Consider the following 25,753-nt stretch of genomic DNA (forward strand, 5'->3'; position numbering starts at 1 on the left):
AATGTCCTGAGAAGCCCTTTCACGTCATACTTTCAGACAGATTTTTAACTAACAGTGTATTTCAGCTAATGTTATTAGGAAGAGAAATTATATAGTATGGCCCAAAAGAGTGCACCGAGATGTTCTAGCTTTGCATTTGTATTACCATATTTTGATTTTCAAAGTAAAAAGCATTAAAAATTATTTTAATCTATTGAATAATGATGACAAATATAAATTATTTAAAAGATATCTCTAAAACATCAAACTCAGCAAATGGCAAAATAAAAAAAAAGTTTTATTAAAAATGTTAATAAGTGAGAATATCTTAATATTCACATGCTACTACAGTTATCATGTTAGGTTTAGGACTGGGAATTACAAAGCTACAAAACATGTTTTTTTTCAGTTTCTCAGCCGACTCCATCTGATAGCTTGCATTACATTGGCAATGCTTTAAGCTATCCATCAGAAAATCACAAGTATTACTGTTGTTGTTCAAAACACATGGGGTCCACATTACATATTTGGAAACTGAAAGTACACTGCCAAAGCATCCATGCACATCCATTCCAACCAGCAAGCATTATATTCCCCACATATATGCAAGTTTCCACATGCATGCTGGTCTTAATTTGTACATTTTCTCTTACATATTTGTCATTTTACATTTAGGATTTTGAAGCACAGCAATTATTGATCTGACAACTACCAAATTGCCTGGAATAACTTCCTTCTCCTCCCTACCTTTCTTACCTCCTAAACACATGTGGGAGGAAAGGATAATTTCTTTCATTAATGATCAAGATTCAAAAGAGAAAGGGAAAAATAGCTTACAAAATTAACATACACTTGCAATATTTTACTAGTTCAGGCTCCTGCAAAATTAAGTACTTACCAAGTCCTATGAATCTGTCATAGAGGTTCAGTTATGTTATGTTTTGGGGGAGGTTTTGGCTGTCTCAAGACAGTGGGATCAAGACAGCATAATTTGTTTTACAATAGTAGATTGGTCTTTGTAAAATAATAACTTTCAAACACTGATTAAGGTATAATTCAACTGCTGTTTCTCTTCCTTCCTTCTAATTTAATTAATCTTATGTTGAATAGTTGCATATTATGTTGTAAAAGAAGAATTCAAATCTGAACATGCTCTGATGACAGAGGAACACAAACCATACTCTATGTATGGGATGCAGCACGTGAACTTACATTAAAATTACATTACTCACTGTAACAGTGTCCTTCAGTCTATTTGCAAACACAATTTTCTCCCATTTTCAAATAACTGTAGGCTGTCAGAATGAGATGAAGTTGCTTTAGCAAGATTAAAGGATCAGAGTTTGACATTGGTAAAAGTGTCAAAGTTCTTGGTAACTATAGGTATCGAACTCAGGTTTTGTTCATTGATTTAGGGACAATTTGGCTTTATTTGTAACATATGTCCTTTTGCAAACCAACACTCTATTTGGTCACAGTCTGACAACTTCAACATGGTAAATAGTTTGTTGATAACATTTTTGCTGATTGTACAATCATTATATAGCTACTAGCAGGAAACACATTGTCACTTGGCTACTTTCAAAGATAAACTATTTGTACTTGGTCTGACCTCTCAATTCAGAACATGACAACCTTGTGACATTTCTGCAATCAAAAAAAAAAATTATTAGGAATGACTCCTAAAGGACTCAAATGAACAAAAAATCACAGAGAGAAAGAATGTGTAAACAAACCACTTTAATTTGTTCTGAACTCATATATACCTGAACGCATAGCATCTTTTTGAATGCTTTCATAATCATGCCAGTCCTTCCTTTTCAGGCCATCAGTCCAGGTAAAGAGCTGTCCATCTCCCAGCCCCAAAGGAAGTGTCTGTAGAAAGAGTAAATAAACAAACAAATAAATATGTACATACATATGTGGTTCATCCTATTGCAGAGGTACCCTCATAATATGGCAGCAGCCATATTCAGTTTATTCAATGCAAATAGAAAAACTTTATTATGGTAAATGAGCTATTTTTCTAAATACTGTGAGAAAACAGTGAATTTAGTTCTTAACAAACAATTATTTGAAGGATATCAAACATCTGGAGTTTAACATTTTTCAGCAGTGTTCCAATATGACTGCTTGGCAAGAAGCTCAAGGAGATTAAACAGACCACTTAAATTGAACAGGTTTCAAAAATGCCTTATCTTTCAACCTATGAAGAACTTTGATTTTTTCTTTAAAGTATTACATGTTCAAAATTGGACTTATAGTTATTCTGCACTTTAAAATGTTACCCTTTATTTTTTTCTAAGTTTTTTTTTTTAATAGCTGCTACTAAGTTATTGTTATTCACACAAGGTTAAAGGACTGCATCAAAAGAAATTCTCAAAGCACTTTCAAATCCTATAGATCTTCATGATAAGCAATAAGAAGAAAATACCTGAAAACACACCACTTCCACCCCCACAGGATACCCAGAAAAGTCACCCCCATACAATGTATAGTTAAACTGACTTCCCATTTCCAAACTCCAAATTTCTGGGTAAAGGTAAAAACTGCTTTTTTGTTTCTAAGCAAGATTATCTTCCTTTTCGTTTTTTTCCCTCTTTTGATTCTTTCTGCCAGATGCTAGGATTTTTATGAAAATTAAGTATCAAAAAGTACTATTAGATGCACATGAAATGTACATTCATTGCTAATAGGAATAACATGAAAACTCTAGCTCTGCTAATTCCAGGTGTAAATCAGTAAGTTGTCCAGAACAAAAGGCATCTATGAAATGCATGCTAGAAATATTCTCAAAGTTATGAGAAAACACACTCGAAAAGCAATTCCAGGGATACAACATCTGATGAGCCTTCTACTAGGAAACACTGAAAGCACCTCAAAAATCTCATGCCTGTGTAAAAGTGAAGTTTTGCACTTCATGTTGAAGTTTGTAAATAAAATGAACACTGGACTCATCAATATTCTCTTACTCATTTTACATTACTGGCTGCACAGAACTGGATGACACTCACTGACTCAAAGTGAAATTGTCCCAGCATGCTCAGTTAGGGCTTCCTTTTTCTAGGACGGACAAATATTTGCCAAGCTACATGATGCAGATCTGATTGCTAAGCCATCCTTAAAACTGGGTTTAAAAGGCTTTTGGATTTGTAAGCAAGAAGTGAGGAAAGCCAGGCATGACTGGTTACCTTCAAGCAATGGATGCTAGAAATCCTGGCTGACAAAGACTTATGCTGAAAATATCTGCTTTGGGTCAGCTGAAAATGCTGGATATTCAGGGAAAAAATGTTGTGAGCTCAGTGCTCTCCAGCAAATCCCTGAAATACTGAGGAAAATCCATCACACTCTACTTGCATTTCTCCATTTCTACAAGTTTTATTATTAAAGGCAACTTATGTTACATAATGCCAAATTGCAATCTAGTTTGTTTATTATTCTATTACCACTTTTGCAGACATATTCCAAGAAAACATTCTTGCCATATTTTAATATGTCAGATAAAAGTCAGAGATTCACAAGAAGAATTGAAAAAAGAACTGAAAAACTTAAAACCTCCTGATAACAACATGTCAGGTTATCAAAATATCTAACGTTTCATGTAATTAAAATGAATGCATTAATTTCAATAATTCTTGAGTTCAAACAAGGCTAATGTTCTAATAGTAATATGAAGTTGCTTGGGTTTTAAAGTCAGAAGCATAAGGTAGAACACAGGCTGAAACAGCATTAATCATAATTCTTAAGCACAAATTTCTAAAATAATCTACTCTAAAGCAGTAACTGGTTCTTTAAAAGTCAGACCCGGAGAGATTCACTTCAATTAAACTTGTACCCTTCTCAGTATGGGTACAGCTGATGTGAATCACTTGGCTCCAAAAATGCAAGACTATTGAAACTGTCAAAAGCAGGATAAAGTTTACTTTTGTGACCTTTTATTCCTGTGCCGGCTTCTTTCCCTAAAAGTAGTTATTTAAATGGCAAGTTTGCAGGACACTGAAAGAAAGGTAAGTGGTAGAGTTTACAGCTGGTTTCCTGTTATCTCTGTGCATTTTGATGCCATTACTCTTTAAAAATATTAATTACATGTAGTTACTTTACCTGATAGCATTTACAAGTCTAATGTACCATGATACTCTCTTGCAGCCTGATACAGTTAAATAAGTATATCCACTAAAATTAATCTAGAAAAAGGATAAATAATATAAATCCAAATATCATATGATTTACAAAAACTAACGGAAGTCTTGCTGTGGCTCATATTTTGGAACAGCAACATTACCCTAAGAGGAAATGGGAAACAAACCGTTGTATTAGTGCCATTAGAAGTTCCTGTTTAACGACTGAAAATATTGCCTGGATTGTTGGGATTTCTTTTTCATAAATCCCTTAACTCCCTCAACATTGTACCATGCCAATTTTTCAGCTCTAACATCCTTTCAGGGCAAGGGGAATTCAATAGAATGCTCGCACGTGTCACTTTGTAAAATCAGCATTCCGAGAGCACCATCTCAATGCTGACTGAACATTGTGACCCCTACAGGGACTGGACTTCAGGAGATTCACTGTGTACACACTAGTTTCACCTGTGCAGTGAGCATGCAACAGGGCTTAGAAAGGGATGTTGAGCTGTACAGACAAACTCTGGGAAGAGCAAGTTTTGCAGTGCAAGTTCCTTAGCTCTGAAGAAATCTGAACTGCCTTCGGTTCCTCAACTAAATATCTCCCTTGTCAGCAACTGAAGCATGTTTTCTTTTTCTTGTTTTTTTCAAGTTGCTGTATTGTTTAACAAGATACAAAAGCACTCGAGAAAATGGGTTTCTCCATTTCACTTCTGCCTAAGGGTAAACAAATTGCATTTTCAAAGACTAAAACACAGTTTCTAGAATTTTTTTAAAACTGCTAACAGGCTCCATAGTAAAACCCTAAGTATGCTCACAAGCCTCTTTTATCCAGATGATAACGACTGGAAGAGCTCCCATTTCTAAAGCATTTCTAGCTGTGGAAGAAGAAAAAAAACAAGAAAAACAATGTAGTATTCTTTTTCTAGCATTTGTCTTCTCCCTGCATAGTTTTCTTGCTCAGTTCTCCATCTTTTTTGCTACCTTGACAATTTAAACTGTTTTGCATCAAACTAGAAACAGCTCTGGTTTAGCTATACACAGGCTGACTCTCTGGTGTAATGGCTGGATAACAACAAACACCTAGTGTTTCTACTTTCAAGTAAAAGAAAGCTCATACAACTCGACATCCCATCTCAGAATGACAAGTTCTGAGTAGGTGAATATGACATCACAGGATGGAGTGTGCTATTGAATCTGGATTCTAAATTTTTGCTCAACACATGCTTGGCCATAAACTGAAGGACTCAAGTGAAATAAAATAAACCACAACAAATAAGTATAAATGCTAAAGAAGACAACCAAAAAAAATATTCATTTTAGGGGTAATGTATAAACAGCCAGACCAAAATTATTAAATTTCTGCTATAAAATGCATAATGAACTCAGCCCAAAAGTGGGTTTAGGATTACACAAATAATCAAATAAGGTTGGGTTCCAACCCATAAAAGAAAAAAATTATCAAGGATTATTAAACTCTGTGTAAGCAAATTACTGAACCATATGTCATAGGAGACATGGTATTCTGGAAATACACATTTGCTATTTGCACATCCTAGGTTTTTATGTACTTTAATGGCAGCAACACTCCAAGGATAGTGTGAAGTGTTAGTTCTGTGTATGCCTGTAAGAGCAATAGTAGCCTTTTGGTATATGTAAGGGCCTTAGAAATGGAAAGCATGACTTCAGAACATTATGGCTCCTTGTTGGGAGTTGTTTTTCTTCTTCTGTCTGTGGAATTGTTTTTCCCACTGACATGCTAAGAAGCACTGATGGCTAGGTACTAGCACTGGTGCTAGTGACAGGGGAAAGGGGAGACTCCCTGTTTCTTTTTTTGGAGTTTGTCTCACAGGGTGGGGGGGAGGGGAAGGGGGGAACACCTTGAGATCAGAAGCAGGTAAAGGAGGGTGAGGGGGGCAGCTGCTGACTCTCAGTTGTTTTTTAGCTCCTGGAGGGGGACAGCTGCTGGAAAACCTCATCCCAACATCCCAACGCTGGGAACTGCCTCTTCTGGTGTTGGACCCCGCACCCCTGCTAGGACGCTCTCCTGCTTCAGTTTGCTATCTCCAAGCATCCTGTTGGAACACCAGGACTGAAATTGCTCCAAGGATTTGTGAACAGAGCCTCTCCACCACCCTTCCCACCCGGACACAGCCTCCATCACCCCCACATTGGGATCACCGCATCCGTCCCTGCCCGCCGGGAGCTGCTGGCACCGACTGCCAGTGGGATGGGAACTGCAGCACAGGGGAAAGGTGTGCACAGCCAGAAGAGCTGTTACTGGGTTTGTGTTCTGCTTGTTAATTTCGTAGCTGCTGTTGTTTTGTTTCCCTTGTTATACATTTATATGCTAGTAAAGAGCTGTTATTCCTATCCCCATATCTTTGCCTGAGAGCCCCTTAAATTTCAAAATTATACTAATTCATAGGGAGGGATTTATTTACTCCATTTCGAGGGAAGGCCCTGCTCTTCCCTAGCACACACCTGCCTTTTCAAATCAGGATGCTCTTTCCAACATATGAAGTAAGGCTTCTTTCTGGTGGAAATCAAAATATGAGAAAAGAGAAAACTCAGGCACACCTGCCCCTGCTTCCCCCCCAGTATCTCATCCTAACACAGAAGTAAAGCTTACATGTATTGTTTCCTGACATATCAATACATATGGGTGAGAAAACAGTTCAGCTGAGTAGGTGAAACATACTCAGGGTTTTCCCCTCCAAAACATTTCTGGAAGTCACCCACAAACAGTGCAGTCTGCCCCTACAGCCCTTAGACTCAAACTCATGAACCATTTTCATCATTGCAGAATGATTATGATAACAAATATCCCATTGCATACAAAGTGTTGGATTTTGACTGACTGTCCAAAAAATCCAACAACAATTTATCATCCAACCATTTGTTACATGTAGTATGGGCCTCTGAGTTACATATTTTTTAGTGTTTCAGTCCAAAAGGGATTACCCACCTACAGGAACATTACATATAACATCTGCCTTACTATTTCATTTTCACATTAACCTCAAATCTTTCAGGATGCAAGACTGATACATAAACTGAGAAGGCTCTTCTCCTCCAGAGAAGACTTAACATCTGGTCCAATTACAGAGAATATGATAAGCACGAAAAATAGTGCAATTACCAAAAACTCACTCACAGACTATTAGATCCCTCAGAGAGGAAAAAAAAAACCTTCTCTACTTTGACATTTGAAAGCTTGAACTAAGAAACAAGTGCCATCATTGAATAATTAATTTATTTTTAATTTCACTCTGTGGAGGCAGACAATTAGAGGGGACTCAGGCAAGGGAAGAGGGTATATCAATGAAAATACACCTTTTAAAAAAATGTTACAGAAATTAAAGATTTATTTTGAACCTAAAGATTTGCTCGCTGCCTCTAGGGACATTTTACTAAACACTATGTACTATAATTGAATACGGCACTAAAAAACGGCACTAAAAACATCTTATGATGATCAGCATAACCACTACCAATTGTTTAGTGAATTTTAGGAAACAATCTTATTTAGACATAAGCACATTTGCTCACACTCAGGAAAAGATACACATGGGAAATAAAGGCAGTGAAGAAGTTCTTAGACACCTTTGGGGATATTTCAGGAGAAGCATAAAATAACCACCGCTTGATTCCTCTTTGTTCTTGGAATAAAAGCTTCTATATATTGTTTGTAAACAGTGTTGTGTAATACACATAATTCACTACTTTTTTACATCTTTCTAACACAGATCATTCTCGGGACTCTAAGCTCTGACCAACTACTCTGATCAACATAGACAATAACAAAAGAATCAGAATTCACTGAGCAATTAAATTCATTCCTTCAAAATAAAATTAAGGATAACTTTTAAAAGAGAGTGGTGTCACTGGGTATAACACCATATGTTCATTATAAATCAGCTGCAAAATCACAGTATGTTGATTTACCAAATTTCTGTTTCGGTATTATCAAAAGTATATGAAGACAGACATTCTCATAAAGCTTCATCCACAGCATTTGGAAGAGTCATAAAAAAACTTTATTTTGAAATATTTCTCCTTTTTCTGATTATGGTACATTTCAGCACAAGACCATCAAAGGGAAATCTTAGCACTATGGCAGCCAAATCTGAAGTCAAGTGCTCAAGCAAGATCCATTACAGTGCTTAACTGGGTGAGGATATTAAAGATGAAAACCAAAATATTATTTCCCGTTATGATGCACTTGATATAAGGCAGCCTGATCTATGGAAAAGGTACAAAACCCAAGCATCACACTATCTCATCTCTACACCTTTATGCTTAAGCTCTGAACACTGCCCGTGTGGCTCTTCTTTCCTGTACCTCTTCAGTGTTAGACTAAAAAACAAAAAAAGACCCCATATCTGAACTGAGATCTGTGTACAAGTACCACGTACAGGGAACCGGTACAATACAGCCCTTAAGTGCCTGTGAAGCTCCCATCACCATAAAATGTAAGTATTACATGCAGCAATTTGGATCCACCATGAATATTCCCTAAAGATAGCAGGAGCAGGCACTGCATGGCATGGCTTAAAAATATCAGCTGATAGTTTTGCAGCTCCAGGCTACGTTTCCTGTCTGGATCCTCCTCTGGGATTCTGTCCCTCCAAGTAGGGAGCAGTGGCTGCAGTACATGTGGTGGCAGGTTTTGGGGTGGGCAGTAGCCCTGCACAAGGAAGAACTCACATCTTGATGTCATCCACAGACAGTTCCCATTGGTCCTGCACCCCTGCTGGGCAGCCACTGCCTGCTAAAATTGCTGCCCATCAGAAAGGCTTCATCAGAAAGATGAAGCCAAGGTTGGCCAGTAAAATGTAAAGAACTACTATTTGCTATCAAGAGAAGGTGGTAAAGGCTCTAAATCTAGAATATTTCAAAAATAATAAAAAAATCAAAATACACTGAGATACAATTACTACCTTTTATTTTTACTCCATTTTTATGTACTTTTAAAACACTTTAAAAAATGTGAATCTGAATTTTTTTCCATATCCTTGGCTTGGAGACTTTAGGACATGATGAATTTCTTCATATACTCAGACTTCCTGTGCCACTTATTTGCTATGCCACAGCAAATATGTGTTCATTGCACTGACATTTACATTAGTAGAAATAATTAGCCCAGCACATCAAAAAAAGGGCATCACTTGATTTAGTCTGCGACATCTGAATGACTCAAGGTTATTTCATTTTTGAAACACTAATATCACACTTTTTGTGCTTGTAGATTCTAGAGTACCATGGACAACCCAGCAGCATCATGCCATCAATTCCAAATCAAAGCTGTTAATAATGTTATTTAGAAAATGCCAAGCTCCTAAAGCATTTCATTACAGAGACTTTTATAGACAGGTATAAAAACCTGTTATTGCTGCACTACGATTATATATTTCAGGTCACAAAACTGCAGCAAAAAAGATTAAGTTAAAACATGAGCACGGAACTCCAGAAGAGTTTGTTCTCCATATCTGTTGAATGTGAAACATCATGAATTGCCAAAGATGACCAATAAAGTCTGGAAATGAACTCTGGCTTTCCAAATTACACAAATTGAACTGATTGTTGGACAGGGGGTAGATTCTAGACTTAGAGGATAATAAAGAGAAAATAATAATAATAATAATAAAAATATTCCTCAGACCATGCAACTCCCGTCTCTTTCTATCTGCTGACCTAAGCTGCTGATAGATTTTCTCAAGAACTAAAACACCTAAACCTATCTTTTCTTGGTTTATTTTCACTCATCTAATTTCCAGTTCAAGGAAAAAAAAAAAAACAAACTCAAGTAACATGAGTATCTATGACAGACCTAAATGAACACATGCTGACCATGTGCTGCTTCTCCAGGTCTTCTTTTTCAGCTGAAGACTACTTTGACAGCACAACAGGGTCAGCTTGCAGAAGAGCCTGCACCCATATTGGACTATTCATTTTCAGAAGTTCAAAAATCATACTTGGAATTGTGTTAATGCTGCACTTTTTAAATAACCACCTTTTTCAGAAATTATTTTTCACATCAAATGGTGTTGAAAGGGGTTTGGAGAGACTCAGCAGGATTTTTGCCAGTATTGGTTGGTTTTGAACCAAAAAAGATCAGTAAGACCATTCTGATGAACAATATAAACAATGGCTTTCAGTGACTCCTGGAAGAGTTTATTATATGCCAGGTTTCTGGGGTGTTTAACTATATGCCACATGGATACAGAGAATTTTAACTATGTTTTTCTATATAAACAGCCTTCTTCTCTTTAAAAAATCCAAGAAACTGAAAACCAACACAACAACAAATCACAAAAATCAAAACAGAACCCTACGTTCATGGAAAGAACCATTGTTAATAATGCAATTTCTAAAAGGCTGAATAATAGATATGATAGTGCTTTTTCTTAACAGACTCTTCATGTACATATTTTTCCTGAAGTTTAGAAAAATATCTTTAGGTTTTTACTTGCTAAGTGTCACAGTGTTTTGCATTGGCTACAGTACTAACTTAACACAAAAAGTGCTTTTGCAGGATTCAAGTGTCAGGTGTTTTAAGCAGGAATACATTTTTTGGTTTATCTGTTCAGTGGTGATTAAAAGTTTTTATTTCCTTATGTTAACTTCTGATGTAATTTGCCTTTGCATTTTCTTCATAAGAAGACCATTCTCTCTTAGGAAACAGACTTTATAAACAGTAAAGGATGTTCACTACAGTTAGGTTACCCCTTATGAGTAAAATTCAACTTACGTGTTGCTTCATGAAGTAAGAAGAATAATTTCAGAAACACTTTCTAATTTTTTTCCCTCCCTGGTGCAACTCTTATAAAAATATTATAAAAATACGAGTTGCATCCTAACTGGAACATTGTTCAAATCTCCGTGGCACAACTGGTAACAGCTTTGCAGGGAACCTGAAACCACTGATCCAGCAGATGCAGTAATACTAGAAAAAAGACATCTACCAGTTATTGTCGCTGAGGAATATCTTCAGTAGAAATGGCTATTTTTGGGGTTTTTTTTTCACTTTCAATTATAGGAGAAATGTAAGAGAAAGGTCAGATGCAGAAACTAACTTTAGCCAAATTTGCTACCTGAAATGTTTTAGCACAACCTAAAAGTTTGGTACAAAAATAATTTTTTAATAGAAATGAGATAGTATATTCTATATTTTTGACTACAATATAAGGTAGAACTTAATTTGACACCTCCAAGTATATGTAGAATAGTATCCTGGGATTAATATTTTAATTGTTCGAAAAGAAAAGTACTAGATTTTTAAACAAGTATTTTAATGAGATTTAATTTATAATCTCTACAGCTACATCACCGTACAATGAAACAGCTCAGCATACAGGTGAAATACAGTAGCTTTTTATTTTAAGTAGTTGTCTCTACATTTTTAGAAATAGTAGAGGGAAAATACGGATTAGTTTGAATAGTATTTTTAAAGTTTCTTGCTGACCTATGCCACAACAAAATTCATGTTCCATAGGCACGTATTTGAAGAATACTCAGGCTTTTGGCAGTAATAACTGATTTTGTAATTTTCAGTTTATGTTACACTGGATTTAAGAAAAAAACCCAACATTTAGTTAATTAAAGTAATGAACCCATGCTGGAAAAGAATTATCATCTTGCACTTAAGGGAAGACCCTCAACTAATCTGCCCAAATGAGAGAAAACACTCTTACCAGCAGGCTTCTGATGCTGCAGCATATGCACTATTACTCAATCTCTCAGAATTCTTTTCTTATGTGGGCACTGGATAGTAATTTCCATTGTCTAAGAGATTTTCAAACAAAGTCCACAGGCTGCTGCAGAAAACAAGCCGATTAAACACGACTGACAGGTTTACATTCTTGTTCAGTCATCTTAACACGAATCTGATAAGGAGACCTCTTGCAAGGTCTTTGGAAGCGTGACAATTTCTGTGCTTTGCATGAACTCCAGGCAGATTTACTGAGACCAAAGACAGTCTTCCTAATGCTTCCAGCAGAATGAAGTTTGCACCCAAAGGAACGAAAATTCTTTAAGGTTGTACGTGTTCACAGATGATGACAGCAGCCTGAGACTCATCTGCTTAAAACAGTTCCTAAGCTTTGAGCTAAAGATGTTTCACTTCCCTATGTAAAGCCAGATTGCATGTATACCACATTTTCCCTCAGTCTTCACCACACCTCTTTTTAATACTATTAATATTTTTTAGCTTTCTTGGGATTTTCATCTTGTTTTTTGTTTAAGTCTAATCATGCCTTCTCAATCTGACTTAGCTCCATAATTGTTTCCTACTCAGTACCCCAATCATTACCCTTCCTGTAAGAGTTTTTAAGTCAAGCTATTCCCATGCTTATTCCTTTTTATAGATAACTCTCTAAAAATTAAGTAAATTGAGGGAGATTTTACAAAATAGCACTGTTTAGGATATTCCTTTCATATGAGAAAAAGTTTTGCACTCTTACTTTCTAGCAATGGAACAATAACAAAATGATATAAAAAATATCTTAACATATTAAACCAGATTAGATTTGGCTCACCTATAAATTAATAACACCTACATGAATCTACTACTACACAAAATTTAAAGAATTTTTTGTGTGAAGTTCAACAATCAGTTGCAGAATGGTAAAAATGTATCTGGAAGTTCCTTTGAGGTATAATTTTACCCCACCTCAAATCTGGACTGGGCATGCCTCAGTCACATCTGCCCTTGCCAATTTCCAATAGCAGAGATTGCACAAGCACTCAAGGCAATTTCCTTCAATACTTCATTATTCTTGCAATTAGGAAATTTCCCCTTTCATCTAACCTGCGTTACTTGCCATAATTTAAGCCTTTCATTTCTTTGTTCTTTTCACCAGGGACAGGAATAACATATTTCCTTTCTAGCAGCTACATTTTCATGGACATTACAATTATTTTCTCTTCTAGATTAAATGTTCTTAGTTTTTCAACTTCTTCTTAGCTTTTATTGCTGACCCTGAAATATATGAAACTTTGAGAACAATATTACTTTGTTAGTAATTGGATAAGGCTAAGAATAACAAGTATAAAATGCTTATTGAAAGCCCCCAAACAAACCAACAAGAAACATGATTACTAAATGGACAAAGAACTAAGACAAGTACCAGGAGGCTACCTTTCCTAAAAATAAGCAAGATTAAGTTATTTACTGCAACATGCTTTTTCCCTGTGTGAGAATAAAATACTCGTGTCATGCTTCATGAATACTTCATACTTTCAATCCAATCTAACACTATTTTATGAAGCAACAGTGAATTATCTTAATTAAAGTGGACAAATGACGGAAATGTTTATAAATAATTAAAATAGTCAAGATTAAATTATGTTATAAACCTAAAAAGACACTGAATTTCAACAGGAATCATATACTTTAAATTACCAAACTACTAGCAATTTTGATCAAACATCTCACACTTCTGGTTGTGCCTGAATCAATGCTGAGTTTTCCCCTAGCAGTGAGATTACATTTAAAGAATTCACATATGCAAGGAAATCCATCTCCGTGTGGAAAAATAAAAACAAGAGTGGAAGGAGAGAAAACCTATGAGAGGTTCAAATTCAAACAATGACTCCTTTTTTTTTTCTCTGAACCAAAAATTTTGATATTTGACAAACTGATGATCTCCTCCGTCTAATGCAATTTAAGATGACCTTCCCATTTTATGCCAACAGTTTTCAATTAAAAAACCAATCACAGTATATTTCACTAAAAGGAGTACTCTGATTAGTTAAATCAAATTTTATCAACAGCCAGAATGTGAAAAGCATATTAAAGTAAGGTGAGCAGCTTTGATTGATATACTGAGTTTTAATTTGTAATTCCTCGTCTCCCACTCTTGGTAGGAAATGGTTACACATCACTGAGCAGGGTAAGCTACTGTAACTCAAATGTAGCTTCAAAGATTTGACCTTCAATTTTTCTCACACTTCTTTTCCCCCCTGTACTATATAGACACCAAATTGATAAGTCTGGAGCTATGAGCAAAGTTTTTAAATGTAAAATCCTTTTTTTTAAAAAAACCTAAAACAACAAATGAAGGTGAGCATTAAATTTAATTATCACAGTTATTTGGGAAAATGCAAAAGAATTCTTTTCCAGTGTGAGTTCACTTCCTGAGTTAATTAAGATGTCCAGTTTTCTGAGAACTAGGACCTATCCCATTTCCCAAGCTAGGCATTTAAATTTGTGTTTAAATAAATTAATATAGTAATCCTCATTTTCATTGGTATGCACAACTCTCCTGCAGACGTTACCTTTTAAGTTTGAGAATGCTGATGTTACCTACTATATCTAAACATTTTGTACTTCAGACCATCCTGTGGCATCGCACCGAGGAACTCATGCAAAGTCTGTGCTCAAGAGCCATTAAATCCTACAAAAAACAATGGCAGCCAGAGAATTGTTATTGCACTCCCCCCCTGCTAACAGGTGCAGCAAGGTGTGACAGACCCTTCCGATGACCCCCTCCCAGTCTGAGGGCCAGTTTCCAGCAAACTCCAGGCAGCAGACCCTCCTGCAGCCTCCTGCTGGGTCACAGCTGCAGTACCAGTTAACCCCAGCCCTGTGGAAGCTTTCATCCCAGCAGGCTCCCGTCTGCCTGCAGGCTGCCTTTCACCAGGCCTGGCTGAGAGCTTAGCAGAGTCTCCCTTCTGTCTTTGCAAAGTCTCTATGCATAAACATAAAACACTTTTATTCCCTTCACACTACCTTGGCTGAACTCAGTGTCCTTATGTTCCCCAGCTGAGCTGAAATCCAGCTATGCTTCAGTGGCTCTAAGGCAAACTCCAGGGCTCCCTATAAGACCAATTCTCTCTACAAGCAGGGCCATTATTACCATGTAGACACAGAGGAAAAATTATATTATGACAGAAATCACCATGAAGTACCTGTTCTTTAAAAACTGACTTTTTACTGATGACTGTTACAATTACAGGGATTAATATTATTAGTCCCCCTCTTCTCTTAGTTGGATATTTCAATATTCAAAAACTTTGAACTTTAAAATTTCTCAGATCTGGGGAGGAGTCAAAAAGGAAACACATTAAATCGTCAGTTTAATATAGATTAGAATCCACGGAGACATTAAATTTCACTTTTCATCTATGAATATTAAACATTAATGAGGTTTCAGGTACAGAGATATTAAAGTGAAACATCAGAGAGTATGACTTAGCGTGGTTACAGAGAAAGTAAGTTCGCAAGGGAAGCTAATGAAGGTCAAAACCACAGAACTACCATAAACCAGAATATACAATAGAAGAAAAAAAACATTTAAGCAAACCTGATTTTAAAGGGGCTGTAAAGAACTGTATACATGTTTTCACAAGCAGAATTTTCATGTAAAACACAAAGAAATGGGAAGTAATTAAATAAATAGTTCTATTCATGTATAACATTCAAACTGAGAGATGACAAATATTTCTAGAGTGACTTGAGAACAACTTGTGGAGGAAGATGACTAACCTTAAACTGAGGAATTCATAAGCACAAACAAAAATCATAGTAATATCTGCATCCAGATCTCCCTTGTTCCTCCCACGAGACATCAATATCTATATATATAAATATAATAATACAAAAACCCAGACACGCAGGGATAACACATAAAGGTTAAGTAATATGCCATGATTGCATGACAGCACACACAAAATGCAAGGAAAGAAATATGGAAGAATAAACAGGAAGGCAAAAGATCATAGGTCAACCAAGTGACAGTTTATTTTCTGTACATTTATAATTTATCTTTCTTCCCCTATCATTTATTCATACACACAACCCCTCCCTAAAGGTATAATAGCAGATATTCCTTTCCTCCACCCTGAATATAAAAATTTCTAGCTACAAAATAAAAAACAACCTGGGAAATATTTAGAGACATTGTGTAGCACATTTGAGAAATACAGTGAGACAAAGTTCACCACGAGATATCCACAGAGTAAAAAAACAAACCTGAAAGTCACAGATCTCGTTAACTTTATACAGCAACTAGAATGGTTTCCAAGTTGTATTCACAGATGTAATTCTGCAAAATCAGTCACATGCATATGATGCCTAGCGCAGCACATTCTGAAGGCTATCAACAGTATCAATTTAACTGCAAATTTTCACTTCTCAATGTTCTATTATCAGTTTGATAGAAATGTTTTCTATTATCACTCTGATATACAGTGTCTTGGCACAGATACTATATAATAAAATATGAACAGCTCAATAGTAATTTTTAAAATATCTCAGTTATATTTAGAGATAGATATATAACAAGGTGTTTTTATTACATTACAGCACCTATCACTGTCTTTACAGTAACCAATACATGTATCTTTAAAAGATAGGTATCATTATCTGTACCTCTGGATCGTAGATAAAGCCATGTGAAGAAGCCCATCACTTACGTAAAGTTTATCAGGTGACCACGAGCCCTAGATGAAACAAACCTCTGATGGAATTTTTCTCCAAGTAATTTTCTGAGCAGCAAAATCTGAGCCCCCAGGAACACCTGTGCACAGTCACGTGCCTCCCTGAGTTTAGATTGGTGAAGCCTGTTAAACCTCTTATTGCAGGTGAATTATCAAACCCAGTCATGGTGAAGAAGAAGGAATAAACTGAAACTGTCTCTTAACACTGCGCTCAGCATGAACCATGTTAACAGAAGGAAAACAAAAGGATTTAGCTCTGTTACTAAGTTAAACACTATCACCCCTGCATTCATACTAACTGCAAATCTACTGAACAGAATACTGAAGATTTTTTTTAAACAGAATTTCACAGTGCAAGCAAATCTTATTAAGCTTTTACCATGATCAAACTGTCAGAAGTATTATCAACAACAGTTCCAACTGAAGTTTTATTGTAGATACTTCACTAGGACAGTGTCTAACATGCCTGTGTTAAAGAATCATCCATAGCAAAATCTAGTTTTTGCCCAGATGTATCTGCAATTAAAGCAAATGATGAGAGAAATATAAGCAATGAGGCAATATTCAGCATAGAAAACTATATTTTCAGTGTACTATGAACCTAACTAGTGCTAAACTCAAGAATCCGTCATCACATGGTTACGTAATTTCATAGAACTGTACTTTCAGGTCCTCTGAGGAAACACAAAAGGAAGACTGGGGTTTAGACTGAGATCCACTGACTAATGAGAATTTGTATTTGAAGACCTAATAAAAGAGCAGAGGTAATCTCCAAACTACTTGGGGATTAAAATCAGTCAGAGAATGTTTAATGTTTTATATTAGGGACAACAATGAGACATAGTCAAGCCAGTAGTCTTTTTCATGTTCTTTGTCAGTTCTAAGGACAAAGAGACAACAGGGATTGGGATGCTAATTCTTGAACAAATACTCAGCTCTATGGATCAATAGAGGAGGTTGCATGTCCCTGAATATATAGGGAAAAACCTTTATGTTTTCGATTTGTCTCCAAACAAGATATCGTACACTATCCTTAAATCAGAAATAACTTTTTAGCTTGGCAGATTTTTCTTGTAATTGGTCTGGAAATCTTTTAAAATACAATTTTTTTTTTCATACAAATCATTAAGCATGTCTCTTAGGTTTATACAGACCTAGGGATTCCTGGCCGCCCGTACCTCTTTATCTCACTCATATGGACATGGCCTTGATGACAAAGGTGATGACACCAAACTACACTGTCAGAAAAGGCATCATGCCACTCTGCTCTTCCTGGAGATTATGCATGTACTACAACTCTTTGTCAGGTCTGTATTTCACTGATTGCCTGTATCAAGCCCATACTGCAGATGCAAACCCAACAGAAAGTGCATCACCTGGGCACTGCAACATTTTCCCTGTGATATGAAGATGTCCTCTATTCATTCCTTTATGGAATGTAAACATGCATCCATCCTGTGCCCATAGTTTCATTTGCATAAGCTGCTCTGTATTCACAACCATTCATTACTGATTAGGCAGTACTTGGTATTCATCTATGCTCAGGTATTCATCTGTCAGGTGGTCTGTGTTTAGTACCACACATAAATAATTTAAGAACAGTTTCTTTTAATGTTTCTGCCACCCAATTCCAGATCAACGCACAGTTCTCACTAAGAGTGAGAATAGTTCTCCTTAAGCTGACCTGGGAATTAAGAGCTTTAGGAGAAGTTATAACCTAGTCCTTCTCATAGCACAGGGGGCATAACGCCCTGCAGTTATTGCTAACAGTTTCTTCTGAGATGAAAAATAATCTCTATCTAATATCAGTCTCTGCAGCAAGTGAAACTTAAGGAATTCCTTCAATAAGAAATTTAAATAAAGCAATTCATTCAGCTCAAGACTAATTCAATTTCTGCAGCATATGGCTATAACTTGTTTTTCATCCAATTAGGTTTTCTACTTCTCTTTAAAGGATGGGATCATCCTTTGATCGATCACCAGGTTCCCGTAGCTAATGCATGCGTGGAAAGGGAAAACTCAGTGCAGAAAAACCTTTTGGAAGAATTTGATCTGGATTTTTATTTATGTATAGCTTTTATCTTTTTCAAAGAATTTATATTACCTGAAAAACCATGGTTTGCAATACAGAAATCAGACTATCATAATGTGATTGTTATGAATGCTATATTGAAATATTTTTCACAAACACTGTATCTTAGTCACTACGGTGGCAAATAATCACATCACATCACAGTCATCTTCAAATGTTTCACAGTTGTTAGAACGAATTGATATATTAGGAAACTGCATTATATAAGGTACTTTTAATACTGAATAATTTTTTCAGACTGCCATATCTTGCCCTATAGAGTCTTGTTAGAGAGACCCAGACCTTACCCAAGTGACCACCATGGCCAAACCAGGCCCATCCGTGGGCCTTGGGATGGTCCCCAACCCACAGGCAGCCTGCTCATCCCTGTGTACCATCCTGCATCTCACCCTGGCTCTCCTCTGATCCTGATCCTCACCCCTGTGTGTTGGAGGCTGGGCTTGGCCGTGTCACCAGGACCCTGAAGATTGGTCTGAGCCTACAGCCGGGCACTTGCTGCTCCTGACCATTTCTACATCAACAATATCTCTCGCTTTCCCAAGCTCAAAAGGCCTGAGAGTACCTTTAAAAGTAGGTCACTCACCAGAAAGCTGGAGGCACATTATCCACAGAAATATACACCACAAAGTGGGTTGTTATACAATGGAAATTAATACATAGCACAGTAATGACTGAATTAATGAATTGTTACATAGTGTGAAGTAAAGTCAGCTAAAAAGTTAACAGCTGCGGCCACCCAACCATCACCCCAGGATCACCCTGGCGACTGGAAACAAAGGAAGGTCACAAGTTCTCTCCAGAAATCAGCTCTTGAGGCCCAGGAGCTATCCATCCACACGGCGCTCCGCAGGATAAACCCAGCACGCAGCAGGGCCCAGAGCAGACCATCTGCTCGAGCGGCTTGTCCAGCCTTACCTCAGGAATGAACTAGCTAAGCCAGGCCTGACCTAACGCAGGGGAACAACACATGGAGGTCCATTTTCTGTGGCTGTGAGGCACCTGAATTGATGGTGATCCAGGGGCTCCCTCAAAGCACCTGTGGTGAAACCATGAAGGCAGCTGACTTCCAGACCCAAAATGAGTCATTCACAAGAGAAACACCACACTGCTCAGGCCATGCCTTGGGGTCACTTTATGATGCTTCTATCCCCAAACTGTCTGTTCTGTTGGTGTTGGATATTGAGTTCTGCAGGTTTAAGGCTGGTTCCAGGAGTGAAGGGGGAGAGAAGAGGTGCAGAGTTTGTCATCAGAGACTGCACTTGCTCCCCCACATCCTTCACACAGACTGTGCTGTCTGCAGTGGACAGCAGGAGAGAGCTCTCCTTTGCTCTTGGTTGGTTTTTTCTGGCTAGCTGAGGCAAAGTTCTCTGGACTGTGGATCTTCTTTCCTTTTTCTGGGAATTGTTCAAACCTGCTCTGGACTGAAAACCCAGAGGAGCACCAGGAGCTCACACCTGTGTCCCACCAGGCCTGTCCTGGGCTGGGACATTTCCCAGACTGGAGGGACAGAGAACAGCCTGAGTGAGCTGGGCTGCAACCCACGGAAGGGACTCCGCTGGATTTGTCATCTCTTCGGAGCCACGAGAGGTTTTGCTGTTTGGTATTGTTCATTTTTGTGCTGGGGAGTGTTTTGTGTGTTAAACAGGGCTTTTCCCACTTGTCTCTGAGGAAATATTTTCACCGAACCAGTTGGGGGAGGGACTGCTTGAATCTATTACCTAGAGGGACCCCATCCAGAGGCTTCCTCCCAAATTTGCCCTAAACCAGGACAGGCCATAATGCGCTCAATTAAATTAATGTACCTGAAAAGAGATGCCATAAACAGCAGTCTTTCTTTGAGGCTACACTCAAGCAGTACTACGTACTAAAAACCAAAGAAAGATCACACATCACAGAATAAGCTTGCCATAACACATCTCAATCATAAAAGGGGGGGGATTAAAAAAAGAAAGAAAAATGGAAGGGAAAATCATGAAGAAGAATCATTTGCACCACATATAAATCTGAAAATCAGTACTGAAAAAAACCTGTCATCTATCAGGAAGGTCCAGATAACAGAGGCATTAATAAATGAGGCACTACATGAAAGCACTGATAAATGATGTAATTTGTTGCTTTTAAAAGGGTAATAGTCTGCCAGTGGATTGCAAATAATGAAAGGTGACAGGCTATACCTGCAGTAACACTTTTACAAGTGCTTGGGAGTACTTTTGGGCAAGGGAACATAGCCTTTTATAACAGAGAACCATTAGAACAATCCCTGTCATGCTTTTGTCCCTTAACAGCTAGCCCACATACATTTCTGCAGCAATTATATTTTAATTATCAATTTACATCCAGTGTTTTCCATCCAGATGCTTTGCTTTGGAAACTAGGAGCTGCACAGTTAGGATGCTGGCCACTCTGTGAAGTTGGCCATGATTCGTGGAAGTGTCAATAATTTGGGGTATTACATGCAATAAAAGCACTTCTTGGACAAAGTGTTAATGCAAACCAGTCAAACAGCACCTGTCAAATTGCATCCTCCAATTTCTCTGTTCCAAAATTTACATGTTAGAAAAAACCTTAAAAAACCAGAAAATTATAAAACTCTTTAATATCTGCAAAATATAGTGGGTTGAGTTAATGAAAAAAAATTCTAAATACATTACCTGCAACTCTCCTAAATTTCATTCTGAGTCTCAAAATCAAGCCCTCAAAATGCCTGCTGAAGAGACTAGGGGTATTATTGTAGTGTACAGAAGAGCTCTGGGCAGCACACAAATTTTCATTAGTGCAGTTAGTTCACAAGGTTTGAATCATCCGTTGGTATATTTCGATTCTGGTACAGTAAATACACGTAAGAGACACAGCAATGTTATCTAAAATGGTAAAAGAATTAAATCTATAAAACAGTCTTTACAGACACAGGGATGAAGCCTGCATTGTTTATCACTTGTACATACTTACATAGCCTGGATGCTTATTTACTGAAAGTAGAGAGAATTTAATTAAAGTGCTAAAGGTATTTCCTATACCTTCCTCTTACTTGCCATACTCAATACCAGCACTACAACGATAATACTTCAATCACAAATACTGAAGCACTACAGCTACTATACAGTCAAAAATGTATGCAGACAGAATAATATCTTCAAGACCTCACCAGATTATAAATACCATCTTATTGTTTTCTGCTTAATTCTCACAACTTAGTGTAATAGGCACATGCCTGTACATACACATCTGTATCAAAGCTGTGACCTTAATTTGATATTACAGTTGCTTTTGGAAAAATGTGACCTATGTTTCAAGAACACATAACCTGTGAGTAGCTGCCACAGGTAAGGGGTTGACAGGTTATTGAAATGCAGGTCACCTTCTTGGATAGCTTACACAAGTGTCAACAGTGGTGAATGTCATCTCAACATAAGGACTTGACCCTTAAAAGAAGGTTTTGCTAAAGAGCATTTCTGAAGTGATGCCGAGTAGTTCATGTTGTAAAATCAAGAAAAAATTATTAAATAAAGGCTTTTTTTCTTGCTTAACCACCATTATCAAAGATCTGTACATGCAAGATAAGACATGCCTTTGAGGGCATCTGGTCTAAGCAAGTGAGGACAGAGGACAGACAGAAGACCTTGCTATGTGTTCTCATGATAATCTAAAACTTTCCTATGCCCTGAGCCCCTGATCGTTTTTTGCAAAGCCTATGTTCCTTATTTTATTTTGCAGAAAAATAAAGCCATCTGCTCTAAAAAAAGGTGGAAGTTTATTCCACTGAAAAAGTGAATGCATTTTTTTTCTACAAAAGAAAATATATTTTTGCTAATGTTTTGAATTTGATATAAGCCAAACTCAGAAGATGTAAATGTTTATCTTAGAACAACTTCATAGCTGCTATAAGAAAGCCTAAGTCTTCTCTTGATAACAGTAGTACTGGAACACACATACTGATGACTCACATACTCATGAAATTTTTTTCATGTTTCCTTTGTGGGTCCTCTAAATAGCAAATTTAAATCAAGTTTCATAGCAAAATTCTCACAAAAACTTCAACTGCACCCAAGGGACAAATCCTACATCTGAGATACCAACCACATCATTTCCTAATGCATTTGTTCCTATGACTTTTGACTCTATCCTTGTTCAACAAGCTGAAAAGGACTCTTTTGATCACAAATCTTTCTTGAAACTAATTACTGCTTAGTGAATAGTGTGCTTTCTGAGACTGCAAATCTTTTTTAAGTCAAATTGCAAGGGATGGATTTTTTATTTTTAGAACAACTGTCATTTTTTTCCAGAGCAGATACATAATTAAAAAGCAAAACTAAGGAGAATTATGACCACAAACCTAGGTATAGTATTTAGGCAGATATTACGAAATTTCAAATGAATCCAGAAAGATAAATTCTCATAGGCTGGAATTAACAGCCTCATAATAGCCTAATAGCCTGATTAACAGCACTCAGAACTCCATTTTTTTCCTTATATGCTGAGTATCTAATAAACTCACATAAAAGTGATTGCTATCTTACGCTGCAGAAAAGTACCCTACTCAAGGAACATGACTAATCCAGAATGTGGAGCCCACAGCACAACAAAGTAGAGCCACTGACTCCATCTGCTCCTTAGAGCAGTATATTTTCTTTGCACAGATGGGATGAGTGGGACTAAGGAAAGAGAGTTGAATTTCCAGCTGAACTCAGGGAAACAGATCCATTTTAAAATAAGAGGATGTTTTCTACTGACACCATATGTCATCTATTGATGTGACATATTGAAAAATAACAGGCAAAGAGTCCTCTCTGCCCAATCCAAATACTCAGCTTGAACTGTATTGGTATTTTTTAAGTATCTTTCTCCAAGTGCTTTTAAAATTGGTTCTTGCTATAAGGTTTCTCTGCTGTGCCGACATAGCTTGCTGTCTGTTGTATCCATGAATGGGTTAAGCTTGATGCCTGAGTGCTGTCAAATGCTGAGGGAATGTCTGGATGAAGGACAATGGGGCAGAGACACTGGGAGACCCAAGCCATGTATTTCAGAGTTTAAACATGCCAGTCAGATTGTTTCAAGGAAAGATGTTGAAGCAGAGTCCTAAGACTGCAAGAGTGGCCAGAAACTTGGAGCAGAAACAGCTAATGCTTCTCTCCTTAGGTTGAGGATTTTGGAACAGTTCAGACCAACAGCTCTGTGATCACACGGCTGCAGGGCAGGCTTTAACATGTATGGACTTGTTTCGAATGACAATTTCAAATTTATATATATTATTGCTGCTTCCTTCACACAGGCTCTGGAGTTCTGGTCAAAGTTTGATTTTTATCACTGTTCTGCTTCCTCAAGTCAGGTTAAGTTTCACATATGACAGTATGTTTCTATTACTTAAAACTGGGCAACACTACATCACATTATATTGCAGAATCCTCTCTTTCTGTTTGAATTAAATTAGAGTAACAAGAATTTATTTACAGTTACTTTTCAGATGTGCCAAGAAAGTAAGTAAGCAATAGAGTGGATTTGGAGCTTTTAAACAGGAGCCATGTAAACAGCTCAGCTGCTAATACCACTTTGGGCTGTGACAATCATAATTATCAGATCTCAGCCTGTCTACCTGCTCTTCCTCCAAATTGTCTTGAACACCCCTGAGTGTCTTGCAGCAGCACAGGGTTCCTGTGCAGTTATCAGGAGAGCTAAACTTGTGCTCTCACTTCCACAGGATCTGGTGAGACAAAGAGCAGAATTCAGAGAATGTGCACTGAAACATGATAGTCATATTCAAAAGCTTTGATATGACCACTGCTTTTTTTTCTTAAAACATCTTTTTAGTTCAGAATTGTATTAATTATGTAACAGACCTACATTACCCTAATGTAAGAAATTATTTCGGATTGTTGCATAGATATATTATACACAGATACAATATACCTATGTAAGATATATACAGTGTATATATAATATTTTTTAAGTTATGTCTGACCTTTGTTTAAGGTGAATTACTTTATTATAGAGTATCACATTGCATCTTGGTGGATTTTATTAAAGAGGTGCATATTTAACTATAAACTAACAAAAATCTACACATGATCAATGCTTATGGAACTATAGAATACACATTACAGTTCTGCAAGAATAGATTATGAACCACTGCATCTTAAAACTGAAGCAGGGCAGTTTTCTTGTGTTACTAAAAATCTTATACATTGTGAGAAGTACATGACCTTTCAAAGTTCATAGGATGTTTTTGGCTGGAAAGGATTTATACACCACCTCATTCCAACTCCCCTGCCATGGACAGGGACATCTTCCATTAGACCAGGTTGTTCAAAGTCCCACCCAATCTGTCCTCCAACACTTCCAGGGATGAGGCAACCACATCTTCTCTGGGCAATCTGTTCCAGTGCCTCACCATCCTCACAAGAAGGAATTTCTTCCTAAAACCTTATCTAAACCTACCCTCTGTCACTGTAAAGTCTTTACGCCTTCCTGTCATTACAAACCCTTGCAAAAGGTATTTGAGTGGAAAGATAATAAAGTGTAATTATTGCTGATGCAAAGAATGCGTATTTCTAGAATACAAGCAACTGTAAATCTATTCTTTGGGTATAATATATATTAATTGCACTATTGGTTTCCATACATCCATACATCCATTTCAATACATCCATATTGAATTTCTGTGTATGTGCTTTTGTCTAAACAGACAGGCTAAGAAACATATTCCTTCACTGTGTCAGATTTTGAATTTTAATTTGATATGGTGTCAACAAGACACAGCGAACTATTTTTGCCAATATGGTAAAATCATGCAGCAGAATGCAGTTCACTGGACATGCTCAGGTCTCAGGACTGACAGCTGTCAGGTTCTCAGCCACACCAGGACCTGGCAGCTAATTGTGTGACAGAAAGTGAAGGGATACCTTCAGCAATCCCCCACCTGCCCACAAGCATTATTAACTCCTGTAATACAGTGATAAGAGTAGTGAGCAGATCAAGTTCCAGAGCGGAGTCCAAATGTAGTGGATGCTCCAGAAATCAAAGTGGAAATAAAAGGGAGAAAAAGAGGGGGGAAAAAAAAAAAAAGATACGCCCTACACATGTTGACAGTATAGAAGAGAGAACATATGGAAATGTTATTTCC

The 25,753-nt window shown here is 37.1% G+C and overlaps 1 protein-coding gene across 1 annotated transcript in view; it reads right to left on the reverse strand.

The window, feature by feature from the left end:
- The window catches only part of GALNTL6 (polypeptide N-acetylgalactosaminyltransferase like 6), a 435,822-nt gene that overhangs the window by 272,676 nt on the left and 137,393 nt on the right, over positions 1–25,753 (reverse strand). The window contains exon 2 of the mRNA XM_062492844.1: positions 1,746–1,854. Coding sequence (XP_062348828.1) covers positions 1,746–1,854 — 109 coding nt within the window. The remainder of the gene's footprint in view (positions 1–1,745; positions 1,855–25,753) is intronic.

The sequence above is a fragment of the Cinclus cinclus genome, chromosome 5, assembly GCF_963662255.1.
Source record: "Cinclus cinclus chromosome 5, bCinCin1.1, whole genome shotgun sequence".
In the NCBI taxonomy this organism is placed as follows: domain Eukaryota; kingdom Metazoa; phylum Chordata; class Aves; order Passeriformes; family Cinclidae; genus Cinclus; species Cinclus cinclus.